The sequence below is a fragment of the Neopsephotus bourkii genome, unplaced genomic scaffold, assembly GCF_033783945.1.
Source record: "Neopsephotus bourkii isolate Nb327-2 ecotype Australia unplaced genomic scaffold, CSIRO-AGI_Nbou_v1 NB_1292, whole genome shotgun sequence".
Lineage (NCBI taxonomy): Eukaryota > Metazoa > Chordata > Aves > Psittaciformes > Psittacidae > Neopsephotus > Neopsephotus bourkii.
This window is the reverse complement of record NW_026901776.1, coordinates 8,221,934-8,240,475: the sequence shown is the minus strand read 5'-3', so window position 1 is coordinate 8,240,475 and position 18,542 is coordinate 8,221,934. Positions and strand designations below refer to the sequence as shown.

The 18,542-nt window shown below is 36.4% G+C and overlaps 1 protein-coding gene across 8 annotated transcripts in view; it reads right to left on the bottom strand.

The window, feature by feature from the left end:
• Positions 1-18,542, bottom strand: part of LTBP1 (latent transforming growth factor beta binding protein 1) — a 194,644-nt gene that overhangs the window by 69,521 nt on the left and 106,581 nt on the right. For all 8 annotated transcript variants that reach the window (XM_061365890.1, XM_061365891.1, XM_061365894.1 and 5 more), the window contains 2 exons: positions 14,725-14,796; positions 1,289-1,411 (listed from right to left, as the gene is read on the bottom strand). In XM_061365890.1, coding sequence (XP_061221874.1) covers positions 1,289-1,411; positions 14,725-14,796 — 195 coding nt within the window. The remainder of the gene's footprint in view (positions 1-1,288; positions 1,412-14,724; positions 14,797-18,542) is intronic.

Below are 18,542 nucleotides of genomic sequence, written 5' to 3'. Positions count from 1 at the left end.
TTTCCAAACCATCAGTTATAAAGGGTCAGAATCAGTGCTCTCACTTGTACACAAGTCCAACTACTGAAGACCAAGGTCAGTCACTGGCAATGTGTCAAGCTACATAGCCACTGGAACATTCAGCTTTAAGTAGGTTATATAAATAAGACTACAAAAGGATTAAGATTAATACATGACACATTATAAAAAAGACAATTATATATATATTTTTTGTTATATTTAGTTTTAATGTGGAAGAGCCAAAGACCATCAGCTATGACTAGTATGAGGTAATGGGAAGCTAAGACCCATCGAGCTTTCTAATTTATGCATCCACTTTAACATACAGTTAACAGTTCTGGGTAATATGTTCACTTAACTAAAAAAATATGAAGACTGCCTGATTTTCAACATGACATGCAAAATCAAAAGCAAAAACCAACTCCTTTTTTTTTCTGGTGGTAAACTGGTAAGTTCTAAAAAATTCTTCAAAATACTGGAAAACATTCTTAGTAACTGAGTGTCCTTAATTCATAGTGAAAGATAAACATGCTGAAAAAAAATGGAAAAAATTCACCTACAACTCTAGACTATATTTTATATAAAACAGATGAGAAGCTTAGAAAATGAGGTATTTTTCACTTGTAAATATTTTCAAAAAACCCCCAAACCCATAAAAGCGAGAAAATTAGTTGTTTTTTACGCCTTCTTCTTGTTGAGGCGGTTGATCCCACCCCAAGTAAAAGCTGATTAACAGAGGAAATTATCTGCATTCATGCTGTTCACAACTTTTTCTTCCTCCAAATTATTTCTTATTTTGTAATCCTCCTTAATCGAAAAGCAAATGTGCCAAAGATCATCCTGTGCTGAATGTTTAGTAATGGCAACTACCCAGGTCAAAGCTGCAGAGGTGAAAGAGGAGAGGGCAGGACACAAAGATGATTTTGGCCAGGGAACTAGCAAAGTGGGGAAAAAAAAATCATGGGAAAGAAAATCCAAGCTGGTGAGAATGACTGAGTGTATGAGGAGGCTGGATTTGGCCTTGAAGGTTTTGTCACACGAAAACCAGGAGAAGATAGCAAGGATCCTGGACAGCCACTGGCAGAGACCAAGGCTTCCAGGACAAAGAGACAGAAAAGAGGCATGAGTACGAAGTCTGACTCAATAAAGTGAATAAGCTGATTAAGACAAAGGAGGAAAGACAAGAAATACAGGGATAGCTTAGAAGAGCTGGACCCAATCAAATAAATCTTCATCTAAAGTGCAACTAGATATCTATTTAAGTACTTTGATTAGGACTATTACTTACGTATGCACCTGGAGAGGGTAGGATCTGGCACAAATCCCATTTTGCAGGTACACCTGTAGCTGCCCATGGTATTCAAGCACTCACCATTAGGGCAAACTCCCTGCAACTGACACTCATTGATATCTGTGGGAAAATTGAAAATAATCAGGTAGTGAAACATGCATTAATATACTCCTTTCTTTACAAGCTATTTTTTTTTAACTGTGCTGACCTGTAACAAATTAGCACTCCAATCAAGATGTTTTCCCATACTGACAACATTTGATTTATAACCTTTTAAAACACTGCTGAGAGCATAACAGAACAGCAATTACAATTAATACATCATTCTCAAGTAGTCTGAATTAAAAACCAAATACACTTTGACTGGCTTATCAACCCCTCTTTTCCTAACGAGATGACTGCTCACATAGTCAAACACAACTCACAAGAACATTAAACAAAGTTTCAGGTGATGTAGTATATTTTATGCAGCTTAAACAGTACACTTAATTCAGGGTTGGTTTTTTAGTATTTGTATTTGGTAGTGCCTGAAGGTTCATTGTGCTGGAAGAAGCAAAACGCAAAACTACCATCTCTAGCCTAAAGAACCTATAATCTAAATATCAAAAATATATTTCAGGAAGCACAGAAACACATGGGGTGAAGAGAATTGCACCAGTGGAAACTCAACTTTGTAATAATTAACAGCTGCTTTGATAAATTTTACTGTTCCCAGGCTACCTGTATCAGAGTCCCTTTCAGGGTCTCACTGATTTATTCTCCCATGCTCCAAGCACTGGGCCTCAGGCCTTTATCATGCTTGGGGTTGCACCTATAATTCACTTGCTCTCAGAATAGGACCTCTCTGATAATCATCTGGATACTATCAGTAACTCAGTCAGCCAAACTATGACTTTAATTAAGGGTTCAGTTACAGAGTAGCTTGTACTGATAATAAAAAAACCCCAAAATAATTAAAAAAAAAAAAATACCCCCAACCTGTAATTGCCTGCTATAAATTGCCATGTCTCCTCTTCAGAAAAAGGAGAGTCTGCACATTGAAATAAACGTACTTCAGCATTTATGTGCATTATTTCTGTGTAAGACTTTCCCTCCCTAATCCTAAGCTAGGAAAAAGCGCCTACCTTGCTAGGTGAACAAGCTACAAGTGGAAGTCAGATGCTCCAGCTAGCTCCTTGGAGATCGTTTTACCTAAACCATTTTATCAGTGATCATTTTATCTAAAATACATAATATTTATTACCTTTCTCTTAGTTTTTAAAAAACCTTTAAAACCTTCACCATTTTATTTGACCTCATTGGATGTTGCTGCCTGATTCAACACTATCAATCAACAAGGGTAAGAAGTTGAATATGTAAAATGTAACAGATGTGATGGAGTTTGCTTTTGGAAACCTACAGAAAGAATCTTTCATTTTCTGACCATGTTATTCATTTTTCTCCACAAGTATGACTACCTGTCCCACCACACAGAAGTGCACAACTTAAGCTCACAGTACAGCAGACTCCAGCAGTTGTGATTTTTTCCAGATATTCGGTGTTGAGCTTATGCCTCAGCTCTTTCAATGCTATACCTAATCTAGTATCTTGACACCACCTGGATCAACTTCACATCTATGTACTTAGCCACACGTGACAGAGTGATAATTTATATCCTAGAACTTTGTATGAAATGTGATGGAAACCACATGAATTACAAAGGATCAACTCTGCCTCAAAGGAATTTTCAAGTGAAATTCCCAGACTGTGTGACTTTCTGACCTCAGAGGGAGTGGACTATCTAAAAAGGAGAATGGTACATGAAAAAAAACCCACCACAAAACCTTGCTGAAACTGTCTCCTACAGCAGTCTACCTTTTGACCCATCTAACCTTTGAGCAGGAAGATGTCCCATATAAGCACAGGAGTACCTTATTTAAGGATTGTGCTAATACAGAATATTTAGTAACTTAGACTTGTTCTGATGCACTCACAAAATATCTCATCAGTTGCTTAGTCTGACTAGGCTCTTTCTTTTGCACTGAAATCTCAAAATATGATTGAAGGCATCTACAGAGGGCCAACTGATCCCCAAAAGAACTCTGTTTCAATGCCATTATCTTTTGTGAGTATTATGAGGAATGAACTCAAATCTTAACAGCTAGCAAACTAACAACATTACTGAAACATCCTTGAATAGAAAGAAACATGTTGATGCTCTTGTAAAGCTGTCAGGAGGAAAGGACACACTGCTAGCTCTGTTTTAAAACATTGGGCACAACAAGGAACACAATGGAAGAGAAGACTACAAAATACCTAGAAGCTAATACAAAGGAAATACTGGAACCCTCAATAATCCACTATTGAATTTTCTACCTGTTAGAAATTTGGGTTGTCAGATCAGTCCTCAGATGCTAAACCATGAAGAACCAAGAATTCTGCTTGCTTTGATGAAGTACTGACTCTTTCGTTAGAAACAAGACAGCAGAAGAGACAGCATGCTTTACACTGAATGCAACGAAAATCTCAGTATCCATGTTCACTTCAAACTGAATATTCACAACACAAACACACAAATTACATACACACGTATATGCAAAAAGCACATACAAATTCTGGAAGAGAAAGAAGAGGAAAAACAACGGAGAAATTAAGAGATAGAAGAATGATATGAAAATTTGAATATTAAGATATACATTTTTAACAAGGTCTGTGCTTTATATTCTTATCTGACTTTTGCTTTTTGTTATTTAGTATTAGTTACTTGTTGGTGTTGACATCAGTCCATTCAGTGAAAATAACTGCTGGCTTTCTACATTGAAATAGCCAGACATTTTTAAAATAACTTTCTCACTTTACAAATTCTAAGTATACATTCTTTGTTTTAAACAGGAAAATTTACCTATACTACCAGAAAAAAATGCAATCTCCCAGGGGACATGTATAACATACCACTTGTCACTTTCTCTGGAATATAGATCCATGTAGAATTAGCAGAAATACCTTGTCTAGTGAAGACAGTATTTAAATTTTAAATCACTGAAAAAGACAACTTATTTTAAATAATATTAGTTTGACTTTATAGGTCTTACTTTCAAGGAAAGGCCAAGTCTCCTGTTTGTTCACCATTACATTGTTATTTGCTTATATGTCATCATTATGAAGAATTTGGCACTCTTCCTTCCTATCTAGGATAACTATACCTTTCTATATTATATAGCTTAACATAAGTGCATTTATACTTTCAATGTTTAAAATGATTCATGATGCATTTTTCATTTACACATTGTTTGCATCAAGCTTCATTTTAAGGAAAGTTTAAAAAACCTATATATGGATAAATTTTATTATTTGAATACTGAAATTACAGGCATGTAAAAAATTAAAATCTTGCAAAGACACAGGTGGATAAGAGGAACAAAAACCCATGAAACCTGCTTTCTAACTTGAATTTGAATCATTTTATTCGTAACACTAGTATTACCCATACTTCTCAAACAAGCTGTACTGTTTTAAGTTTGTAGAACTATGTATGTTATAGATGATAAAAATGGTGTCTCAAGCAGTTTTTCAGCTTCAACTTAGCTACTGAAATGAAATGAATAAATCTATATATATTTACAGTGAAATGAAGGAAAAACCTCAAACCTATTCTACAGAAGCGCAATCTGGCTTTGCACTTAAATTCTTGTTCCAGGTTGCAGACTTCAGATAGCTGAATGATTCTGAATATCCAGTAACAAAACTGTGCTACTTGGATTTTATATTTTTTTTCAATATAGATTATATTTAAGTCTTTATACAGATAAATTGTAATTGTGAATTTTAAAGTAAACTGAATTTAAGTATCTAAATAGAAATTATGCACGTTCTTACAGATATGAATTTTATGTTACTGGTGGGAAATACTTGCATAGGAATGTTTTGGTTATATCTGGTGCTATTGAGAGAATCCTGTTTTAGAGTTTTGCCTGCTAATAGTGAAGATTTCATGGCATTATTTACTTAAGTGGCTAATTTACAGGTAAAGGGATCTTCCTATAATTCTTCAGTCCAGTCGTATTTCTTTCCGAATGATTTAACTATTCTGCAGGAAACATTCACAGATGCTGTCATTATTGCCACTGTATTAAATCTCTTCCCAGATTAACTGCTCTTGTACATTTAGTATTTAAAAATATAATACCCCATTCACATGTTCTGTGCTATTGCTAGTTAACATGGGCACTGTTGCATTTAAGTACCACTTTATATGGATGCAAATATCAATGAATACTTTGCCTAGAATGCCTAAATAAATTAAGAAACCCAAAAATAAAAAACACCCCAAAAAAACAAACCAGAAAACTTCAAATTTTCAAAAGGAGCATACATACATGTAAGAACAGTATTTATTTAACGATTTTGGGTTAAAAAACAAAAACCCTTCCAGATTTACTATCTACTTCACTTTATTTCAGACTGTGGTAAAAGACCACCTACCCCAGATGTTTCGTATCACCTGCCAGCCTGCCCAGGTGTGCACACTGCACTGGAATCAACTTGCTCGAGCAGCTGGAAATCTGATTCAAAATTAACAGACTTTTTTTTTTTTTTAGCCCTCTTTTTCTTGTCTATGGACATGAAAAATATTTCACTTTTAAATTAATATAGTAATAAGAATTCATTTGCTCCATTCCACATTCTAAAGAAAAAGCTACTTTAAAGGTGTCTGAATAAAGTTGCCTGTCTTTTGTTGTGCTTAAGTTCAAACTGACAACATGCTTGTGGAGTGATTTGATCAAACATACTCATCTACATAGAGAAAAATTTTAAGGGCCTATGTAGCAGCACTATAAAACCATACAAATTAAATACAGCTTTCTAAAGAAAACCAACTAAATGTTATTTTTCAGTTTTCAAGGAAAACTGAGTAATAAAGTTTTATTGGTAAAATGCCTCTGTGTATGGGATACAAGGGGAAAAAAATCAAAAACCAAATTAAGCAAGGAACTTTTCCACACAGCATCTTGCATGGCTCCACAGCGAACTCTCACAGTAGGGGCTGTTATTTATGATTTATAAAGAACTTGCAAATAAAGCATCAATAGATTTTTTTAATAGGTGCTTGATAATGTGAATGTCTCAACCCTTCTCAATGGTAATAAACTGGTGTAACCCCACTGGCATAAAAGCAGCATTGTCATTCTGTGCTGACAGCCTGATACTTTGCTGTTGCCTTTAGTACTATACATGCCCAATACACAGAACTGGTCCCTGACACAATGTGCTCCTAGATTTGGTAGTTCATCTTTATGAAAGTTTGGCAAGAAATGAAAGCTTTACTCCTCCTATATCCCCTTCTAAGCACACAGCTTGGTCTACGGTGAGGTCAGCTCCTCCAGAGCCATGCAGCAGTCCCTGCTTTGAACAACCCAGACACTAAAACCAAATTGCTGCTAATCTATCCCACAATCTTCCCCACTAAGGAAAACTGAAACCAGGTTCTCTTAACTACAACAGTTAGTTTGATACCTTCCCACATATTTTTACAGGTCTACTGGGTGTCAGGTCAACCTGCTCAGAAAATGCAACGTAATGACTCACTGCCACTGAATTTCCTGGGGAAAGAAAATAAACTAAACCAACCATTTCCCAGCTAAGTACTTGTCTGCTCATGTGAAGAGTGTGACTATGAATGAAGCAATCTTCACGACTTAAAAAAAAACTCCTTCAAATCCAAACAGAAGCAAAGGAGGAAGACAGAAACACTGTAAGATGATATGCATTTAAACAGGAAAGCACATGTTAACACTGAATTTGTTATAAACCATAATTACATATCGTTTTAATAAGTCCAAAACCAACTTCATCTTCAAAAAAGCTTTACATACTTTAATTAGTAGACAGAAGATGGAAATGAATGGATAACTCAGGTATCAAAACTAAAGATAACTTTACTCATGGCTTTTCCTCCTTACTTTCTAAGAAAGTTCACAAAGAAATTTTATGTAGATTTGTGTCCAGGGCAAGGCAATCTTCAAGGTTTCACATTTGAAATACCCCAAAACACAAGTGTGTTTTGAAAGCACTTTACCAGAATTTTGTTCCACAAATATTTAACAGAATCAGATGAAGAACTGACCTCAGATTTTCCTCATGACCACACATACATACATATTTGCAATTACATGGGCTAAATACCATAACACTAAATTAAATTTCATTAAGTCTAAATGCAGGCAACAGTTAATACAAAAAAGCTATTTTCTCTTAATAACTGATTTAGGGAAGGACTGAATAGTCCAGAAGAAATCAAAACCCAGAAAATTTTGAAAAAGAAATCCCTTAACATTTACTTGTTACTTTTCCATAAGGAGTTCTTCCTCACTCAAAGACAGAAAACCCCAGTGCCTTTTTAATGTCTCTATTATGAGGGTTGGGCTCTTTTACTGAAATACTGATTTACTTGTTTAGTTCTTATATGCATTGCACACTAGGGAACTGTGATGACTTAGAAATACACAAATCAAAATTTTAAAAGGAGAAAAGTTAGATACGGGACCAAATTCTGTTCTAAGGTACTTAAATTTAAGTGACAAAGCATTTATACACCCAGTGGAAGCTTTGTGAAGTATTTGTTGTGCACAGAGAGATACAATGTAGTATAATCTCTCCACTGTATGACGAGATGTGTGAAAGAACTCTGTGCTAGAGGGGAAGGCATACTGCAGAAGGTATTATCTTCCAGTGTTCTGCCTGCATTCTCCAATTCCACAGTGACTTTTAAAGTAGATTAAAGCAGTCTTTGGGGCTGCGTCAGCTGCAGTTCAACACTACTCTGGGTCTTTACTGGAAATCCACATGCAATGTTCTCCTAACTTTTCTTGAGAAATGGCCTAATTCAATCACATTCAGGAAGTGAATCATTTCAGCTTTATTCCAGGATTAATGACACCATAATTTAGCCTGAGTATCCCTTCTCCAAGGATAACAAACCATGTCAAGAGTAAACATTCAATCCTAGAAAAAATTCCTGCTCCTACTTATAATGAGATCTGTACCTGTCACTGCTGAAAGAATATGCTTTGCTTGGTTAGAGTAAAACATGCAAAGTGATTTACTGAGTGCATCATACAGCTACTGTAATGTCCTTTAATTTGCCCATTTTCTGAAATACTTTACTAGATTCCTCAGCAAGCAAATATGAAAATGCTTCACAGCCTACTGCTCTTACATCCATTTACATGCCAACACAATGTGCAGAGCTTGATGCCCCCTATAGACAAGTGAAGCAGTGCAGAAGGACTTAGGTGATCAGCAGAGAGCTGTTCTGCTATGGACCAGCTTACAAAAGCTGATGTTTGGAAGATCAGCTCTGTAGTGTTTCCGTTTGGCAGCCTCCAGCTGGAAGAGTATTTAGGAAGAGAAGTTCACTGTGTTTTGGCTCTGTTAACTGTTATAACAGCTCTTCAGACCACCCAGTCCCAGCTGGCCCAATGCAGAATCACAGGAAATACTAAGGTGGTGTAAAGCTGTCTTATCTGCCTTCAGCCTTGTAGCTCATTTGGAGACATGGAGCAAGTCCACTCTCTACTCTTTTCAGATAGCGAATAAGGTCCATATTTGGTCACAGACACACTGGAATTTGAAACATTCCTATAAAATTAATTCTTTCATCTCCATGCGTTACACATAGAATTTATGCTCATCAAATCATCACAGCTTGGAGCATTTAAGCACACTTAAACATGTAACTTAAAACCACAATTCTATTAATGTGTTTTGGTCAAAGCCACAATCTTCTGACTGTATGGTCTTTAAATCTAGCTATTTAAAGAGAATATTTTTCCTCAAGAAGAAACAGTCTATGAGCTCAAAAAAGTCATCAGTCACTACAGGGAATCTGAACAATACAAATGTAAACAAAAATAGTCTTCAGTTTGTTTTTTGAAAGAACTGCTACCATTCATGTAAAGAATACAGTCAAATTTGCCTTCAGGAGCACTGATAACTTTGAAGTGATAGTGTCAACTATTCAAACTGGATCAGGTGGGGTTTTTTTACTGTACTATGTTGAAGTAACTAAAATACATTGTAAAATTTCATAAAGAAGACTGAAGAAAACTAAGGAGTGATTTAGTATTAATTATTAAAATAATAATCCCTCTTTTGAAACAATGTATTTCCTTTGTATACAACGCATTTTCTGCTTTACACCTCTGGTAGGTGATTTTTTGATTACATGAACAAATCTGTCTCAAAAGACAATGAAAAACTCAGACTTTCAAAGTCACATTACGTGCATAAACAGAAGAAAACAATTTATAATTTCAAACTTTATAAAACAACATATGACAATGCATATAAACTAAATATGCAACAGCATCCAGCTAGGACAGTCATGATACCCAGAAGGTTCTTAGGAAAACCAGTCCAAGCAAGCAAACTTGTAGAAGCAGAATGCCTAGACAGACTACCACAGCCCTCATAGCTGCACTGAAATACTCAGAATCAACATGTGGCTAGAAAGTACTGCAGCCCTTCTCATCCCCTCTGTCCCAAGTGTCTGGTGCCAAAGGACACCAGCAACCTCAACATCAAGCAGCCCACAGCTGATTCCAGGCCTAAGCCCCATGGAAAAGTAGATTTCTGAAGGGGGACTTCTGTACATCGCTCTGAAATGAAATTTCTATGCTTTTCAAAAACTGACTTTGTTTAAATGACTATATTTTGAAACTGAAAGGAAACTATGTATCTCTTTTTGATGCAAAGCAAGCAACTTGCCTTTCAAGAGACCCACACATTGTTACATTTAAGCAAAGGCAGCCTTCTAGATCAATTATGTACTAATTAGAATTTGCCAAAGTACTGGGCAACAACTTAATTAGAAATGACTCAGTGGTCAGTCATTAAATGTTATTTAGTAAAATCTGCCTTGACAGATGTTTTCATGCATTAAGTGCTTTAATATGCACAGTATCTCATGTTGCAATGAAGACTGGAATACGTATCATTTGTGAAAATTTCACTCACTCGGGTAAGGCACAAGCTAGGCTTCACTGGGAGTGCCACCTAACTGAATGTCTTCCAAATTGGCTCAATATAATTTTTCATTCTATGAAAATCAATTACAAGCGTACTTACTAACACCACTGAAAATACTGTTCCAACTGTTTCTGCTATAGCTATATTGTTAACCACTATTAATATCCTTAGTTCTAAGAAAAAATACGACCTCCAGATTTTATTGCCTCCATTATAGTTTGTTTCAATAATAACCTGATCAGTGAGAACAACAAAGGCTAAAAGAAGCAAACAACATGGTTTAGTTGCTAATGCAACAACTGCAATATATATTTTTTTTAAATTAATGAAAAAAAAATGGTGCTTATTCTAAGAAATGACCCACTGATTTCCGTGAGCTAACAGAGTAGCAGCAGGAGGAATCAATCCAACTCATTTTGTGCTTCTACGTGGAATTTACTGGAACAGAAGTTTGCAGAGCCACAATTTTCAAACACATAATCAATGTCCAAACAGCAACCCAGCCCAGTTTCTGGAGATACATTTATTTCTCAGTATGATCATCATAAAAGAACTTTGAAAGAAGGTCATTAACTTAGTAGTTAAATAACATTAAATAGCATTTCTTATGAAGCAAAAATCGTTTATTACTTAAAAGTAATAAAATATATATACAACATGCAGAGAAAAAGATATTACTGTATTTTAGGGACAAATAGAGGATGGCAGAATATACCTTCAAAACTTATTTTAAATCACAACGAAGCCAAGGGAAAGTAGCTCAAAGTCCCTAGGCCACGTGGTTACAGAACTTGATCCATCAACATACAAATACTAGTTTCTGCATGCTCATATACATTTAATTTTAAGCATATGGGGGCTTTTCAAGAACTTCCATGCACAACTTCTTACTTCACTGAAAAACAAGTGTTCAGGTATTTTTCCAGTTCTTCAAGATAAGATTTTTAAAGTGCTCTATTGGCAGTATGTTAAGTTTCCTGAAAAACAAATCCAACCTTTTCACCAGCTGTTTTCTTCATTCTATTTCAGTTTTCCAAGAAAACCATTAGCAGAAGGAAACAGTAAGTATAATTCTAAACAGGGAACCAAAAAATCTCATTGCATGTGGATTCTGACAAAGAAGTTGCAGCTCTGATAAACTGTGTTTTGGTTTTAATGACAGCCTTAGGGGATTCATGTGTGTACATGTAATAAATCACCCCATTGAAAAGATAATTACTGAGGGGGGAGGGGGAAGCAGCAGCAGGAGCTTTATTGATAGCAATTACATTAAACTGTTCAAATTAGCATACCCACAAATGGCTCTCTGTTGTCCTACACACACATTAGAGAGAATAATGTTTCATTACATTAGTTCAGTCACTTGGAAGGAAAAAAAAAAACCAGGGTCTGGTTAGTAATCACACTAATATTATATAGGCTTTGTAAACTAAGGAGGCTTTTGACTGCAGAACAATGTAGTACAAAAGGTTAATTAGGCTTTTCGGCCTGAGTTTTCAAATGCAGTGAAAGTTGGAGAGTGTCTAGGTGAAAACAGCAATCTCTTTTAGCTGCGGGCAGGGATTCAGAAATGTATCCCCCATTACTATTTCATCTGGCAATGCTGGCCTCTCCTGAGCATGAACACAGCATGCACACCCTTTCAACAAGGAGTAATCTAATTAAAATGTATACTTGCATATGGACATGCTGTGCCACTCTTTTCCAATCCAGTTGTAAGGATTATTACAAGAATATCAATCCTCTCTAGCCAGCAGCTTGAAAGTCTTCTCTCCACAGCTATTGCTGTTGCTTTGCTCCATGTTTGAGACGGACAGCTGGTTTTTTTCTTAGCCCTGTCCTCTTCTTTTTTAGAAAAGCATGGCTGCTTCAGATAAACACAAGCAACCCACTTTTCCTGACCCACTGAGAAGCACATGCTAATGACCATTTCAGGACTGAAATGCACCCTGCCAGCAGCTTTCACAAATAAAGTTTGATTTCCTGATGACTGTTCAAACTGAGGTCAAAAACCTGACCCCCAAAGAAAATTATAATCTTGTTACTTACTTCAGTAGGACTAAATTTCATCCTTTGTTCCACAGTATTTCTTCTCCCAGTTTCTTCCTTACCTGTACCTCTTTTTTGGAGTGTGTTGGTGACTAAATTGCAGAGAAGCCACCCAAGCCTCAATAAGACAATAAGAGGAGCCTGCAGCAGTCGCCACCTCTGTCCTCTCCAGAAAGTTAAGATATTGTCCCCACCCTCAATTCATCAACAGTCTACTTCCTGGTTGGATAATACTACTCCGTTGTGTGATTAAAATCTAGGTTATAAATTTGCATGTATTAATTACAAGCTATATTTAATTTACAGGGCTCTCTCTTCTGGGATAATGATAGCAGTAATAAATAAAACTATTTAAAGCCTCATATTTCTTGTAGTATAGCTATGTACAAATTCTTAAGGGGACTCCACAGTCTTTCACTGCAGATCAGGGAACAAGCTCCATTTAGTTTTTTTACTGTTTTAACCCAACCCAGTTTTCTCTCGCAACCCTGCAAATGCCCCTCCCCTGCAAGCAGGTAAACCATTAACTAGGTAAAGAACTGAGCAGCAGATTGGCTCAAATGGCTGTTCCTTCAGACAGTAGCTCACATCTCCCTCAGCAGTGGAAGCAGTGAGATGTTTGCATTTAGTGCTCTACAAACTGTATTTTTTGTTTTGGTTGGGAAAGTAATTTCTTTACATGGCTGACTGCTACACACTCCATCAATGTCCTAACTGAAAGGTTTCAGTTACATAAAATTAACTCTACCTCCAAAGTGCCTACATATATCCTTTAAAAACAATTACTCCTCTCCATCACCACTATTTGCTGGAATCTTTTACCCTTGCAGTGTCAACAATGACTAAGAAACCACAGGTCACTGTCAGCCTCACTTGAACTCATTCTTCCCTTCTTTCCTAAATCTCTCTCCAGAACACCTCTGCAGGATTGCTCACATCTTCTCAGAACTCCTTCCTCTGGTTTACCTGAGCTGTGCCAAACAAGCTGAACAAGCAATTAAGCTTTTTCCAACATCCTCATCTAGCACATCTTTTCAATGCCCCAAGATACACAGAAAGAATGAGCGCAAATTTATAGATACCTGTTCAGCTTCATCAGATAAAGATGCTGCTGGCCAGGAGAATCTAAATGCCCCAAGCCTTTCAGTGTAGCAGCATGATCATGCAGATCCCATAACCCTGTTTTGATAACTTCTGTGCTTGCAGCCAGGATATACAGGGCATAATCTTTGAATAATACAATTTCTACAGTGTCTAACTCATGTCGTGGTTTAAGCCCAGCCAGCAACTAAGTACACACAGCCACTTGCTCCCTGCCCCCCATCCCATAAGGGGATGGGGAAGAGAATTGGAAAAAGATAAAACCCATGGGTTGAGATAAGAACAGTTTAATAATTGAAATAAAATATTATTATTATTATTAATAATACATAAAAAAGAGACAGGAATAAACCCTAAGAAACACAAATGATGCACTATGTAATTGCTCACCAACCCGTGACCCCTGCCCAGCCTTTCCTCAGACAGTGATCAGTGGATCCCAGACAACTCCCCCCAGTTCATATGCTGAGCATGACATTGTATGGTATGGAATATCTCTTTTGCCAGTTCATGTCAGCTGTTCTGGCTGTGCTCCCTCCCAGCTTCCTGTGCACATCCTTACTCTGCAGTGGCAGAGCATGGGAAACTAAAAAGTGCTTGACTTAGGAGTAAGCACTACTTAGCAACACCTAAAACATCAGTGTGTTACCAACATTATTCTCAGACTAGAGCCAAAACACAGGGTACCAGCTACCAAGAAAGAAAATTAACTCTATCCCAGCCCAAACCAGGACATTCCATACACTGTCACCTGCACCATGCACCTTGAAGTACGTGGGTCACTACTTTACATGGCAGCCAGGTATGCATGGTTTTCATTGTCACTTGCCAGTGACATCATCTGGCTTCTCTCATTACTACTGTGTCTAACCTCTTATGTTCAAAGGAATCATTTTCTGATTACTCTATACTTTCATGATTATAAAATCACCCTCTACTGCTAGTTTCATCTGACTTAAGAGCAGGTTCACTGTTTAGCAGAAGACCTGACAGAACAATGTATTGCTACTGAAAAACAAAGTAAATGAATTTAGCTGAAGTCATCTTTATACAACAAATAAAATGAGAGTCTATGTAAAGGTTTTAAAAGTTTTTTGCCCTGGAGCAAAAAAAACCCCACTCTATAGAGTTGCCAATATTTGGAAAGAATTCAAAGTAGCCACAGCATTTTTTTCCCAAAATGCGAATCAAGTGACTGGATTAATTCATCTAGGTCAGAAATATCAAAGCATGTGTCACAGAAAACTGAAACTCAAAATAAACACAATCAATTTTACCTTGACAAAATGTAGCATTGATCCTTTTGTAGCCCTGTGGGCATTCCATCATAGGACTGTATCCATGGTAAGCTGAAAAAAATTTACATCAGTCAAATACCTGACAGCCAAATTATTATGCAGCTAAAAAAAACCCCAACAAACCCAAACCATAAAAACACTGTAAGTTTTTATGATGTATGATTAAGCATAAAAAGTCAAGAAATTGAAATTAAAGTTCGTACAGGTAACCTTATTTCCATCTCTTCCCACATGTATACCACCTACATCTTCATTTATCTGGTGAAACTTACATTTTTCCCAGAAAAAGAAATCTTTGAAATCAGGATATTATCCTCCATCCTAGTTGTTTTCAAATATTCAAATAATTACTTTCCCAAGCCAGCTACAAGTATAATTTTGGGAAAAGATACATTTGAAAATCTGCGATGGAAACTCAATGGTTTTAAACCTGAAAGCAGCTTTAGAAAGCAGAATTATCTTAAATGTTAAGAAAACTGGTGGGCACTATTTCTCCTGCCACAATGAGCTAAAAAATATTTGAAATACAGAAGAAATAAATTTAAATAAACTTTTAAAACAAGCCAAAACCAAAAAGGCACATTTGTGATTTGTGTGACAAAGTTGCTGAATTTTATAAGACAGTCACTTACTGGCCGATCCGTGTAAACTGTCAAGGGTATAACAACATGCAAAACACAGACCGAATTCCATCTTTCCAAAATAGAAAGTGTTCAGTTAACTAATTTTTTATTTTTATTGTTTCTTTCTTTCACTTAAGGTTGCTTTCGAGACTACAGAAAACTGTTTAGTGATTCCTTAATGGCTATCGTAAGTGAGAGCGATAACTTCTTTGTATGGTTATGCACTAAAAACTAATCTCCTGGCAAAGCCAAGCACTTTATTAAACACATAGGACTAAACTTTTGGCACTATGATCACACAAGCGCCTTTAATAAGAGTCAAGAGAGTTTTTCATAATTTGAGTGCTACAACAGAGATACTTTATACTTGGTCAGATCTTTTGTTTTCCTTTGAAAGTGTTCTAAGCCTTTTAGATATTCAGCAGGCCAAAATAAATGAATAAATAAATAAATCAAGCACATTACTTTCCATCTTTACCCTATATAAACTGTCAAGACAGAATAACTGAGATAATGTTTTCAATTGGCTCCACTTCACATATAATACCCAAATTCCTTATTTTAAAACTGGTAACTAGTTGAATATAAAGGTGGAAAGGAAAAAAAAAATATTTTCATTAGTTATAAAGCTTTGGAAAAATTTAAGTGATGATCTTGAGTAGGAGGGTTTCAGTGAGATAGTTTTAATTCATATTGATGTGAATTATTTACAACAATTGCTTAATTAGAACATTAAGATTCTCCTTAGAGATTGCTTAGAGTGATAAAATGGTTAAACACACAAAAAAAAGGAATGGTCAAAATACAGCAACAGTGCTCTAAGCACACACTTCTCCATCTTTACATCAACTACAACCATTCTAATACAAATTAAAATTTGACAATTTCATCTCTCACCATAAAGTGGCAGCTACACATTTATTTTTAAGGTAGCTCCAATCTTTTCACGGTGTAAGTATTAAAATAAGTTGAAAATTAAGATGAGATTTTCACAAGTGCAATGCATTAGCCTATTCTTGGTCCTCAAAAATGTCAATGAAACTCCTAATGCTCATGTTTGCAGAGTCAGATTCCTAAGTGTACTGCTTATGTCCTAACTTACCTGTGTTTGCCATTACAGATCTGACTCAATTCACACTAAACCCAGGAGAGTCTCTAACTTTTTGTGGACAGGAATGGTACCCTGCAGTACAGGCTGGTAGAGGAAGAAAGAGAGTGCAGAGCTCTTCCAGTTGTAAATGAGGAACAGCACATAAGCTATGCCAGGCCCTTTCCAGTGCTGCAATGCATTTTCCCTTCCAGGGTGACTCAGCTGCTCTAGAAAGTGAGTGGTGAAGTGAGGTCAGAGATTTTAACCTCTCCTTTTAGCCTCTCCCTCCCTCCTCATCCTTCTACTCCCACACTGAACAGGAAACAGCGGCTTACTAGAGAGCAGCAACGTAAGCAGGTCACAGCAGATGAAGCAGCTTGTTCAGTGATGGCTAGTGCATCCATGTAGGAGCTTGATAGAGTCCTACATTACTTACCTTTTACTCACTTAGACAACCTGTTTGTAATTATTAACTGTTAGCAAGGCACCTGAACAATCATTACATTCCCAATGTAACACAGAAATGCACTTTGTCTTAAAAGTCATCTTCTGTACAAGCCCTCAAAAATGAAGATCTGTTCCAAAATGTTTTTGTTTGGTTTTTTTTTTTTTTTGTTTTCAGTAATACTGAACAACCCATAAAGTTACAGGCATGGCCAAGACTTACAGTCTCAGGCCAAGACACTTGACTTTGCAAGAACACAGAAGCCCTGACTCAGCAGTGGCTACTACCCAGAACATGCAAGTACATCTTTGCAAAGTGACAAAATGCTGTTTAAGTCCATGGGAACACGCCACACACAGACTTATGTACATTGTTAAGTAGCTTACTGAAGAGAGAAGAAAAGTGCCAGATAATGAGACTGAAGTATATGTTTAAATATTCTGCTGTGGATTTTGCAGAGGATCAATATTAAATGCAACCTGATTACAGATTATTACATACAGGTCAGTTTTGAACAAAGTTTATGAAGCACAAAACCATAAAAGCAAAAGGAAGTTTGTTTGCTTCCAAATAGTCTACAAGAAAAATGCTAATACCAATTTAGTGAAGTATCAGAACAGGTCAAAATTACACAGGACTACTGTGGGACTGCTGTGACACTATCATGAAGATCACTTAACTGATAAGCTACTAATAATTTACTTGATTCCATTTTTCCATCCAATAACACACATATAAATTTATAATATATATATGCATACTCTTTTTACCACTGAAACTTTCATTACTGTAAAAACAACATGCAAAAAGAAAACTCAAAACCTTGATGAAATAGAAATTAGTAAGCACCACTCCACAATTGATTAAATTTTATAATAAATTTACATTGATATTTGGAGATTGCTTGCTCTACAGAAGCATAACACCGTGATACTGACATGAGGCTAAATTTGACACCAATGTCCAAAGGACACTTAGGCCCAGATTCTAAATAGATTTGAAAGTTTCAGTTGCATGCCTGAATTCAAACTGAACATCTGTAAGACTTTAAGATGCTGCAAGACCACTTGAACTCCTGCAACACTCTGAATTTATCACCTTAAGTTCTTAGAATTCTGAAAATTCACCATTTGCATCCATGAAGAACTGCCGTAAGTCCTGGCATGATTGACAGCATCATGCTCAACTCATTCCTAAATCAAATCTAGACTAAAATCTATCAGAGCTTCCTGAGAGATTCAGTGAGTATTCTTGAAACATAAACCTACCAAATCATACTCTTGATATAATGCAGTGGTAGATGAGACTGTATTTTAACCTGGAGAAAACAGCACCCCATCTCCTCCCTTCTTAAAACACTACAGCGAGAGCTCCCACCTAGAAAGACGAGAGATTTATCCTATTACGTCTAGGAGAAAGAAACCCTTACTTTCCAGGAATGCTTTAATCACAAGGACAGGATTATTCCAAGTGGCAACATTCTCTCTCTCCTCTTGAATTTGTACAGCTACATTCAAAAAACAATTCCAGATTGAGCCAGAAAGCAGGAGCTAGCATGACTCATGCCGTAAGTAATTAAGGACACTGGGAAAGAGACTGTCCAGTCCTGTTCCAAGAATTGCTTCTACATTTTATGGGT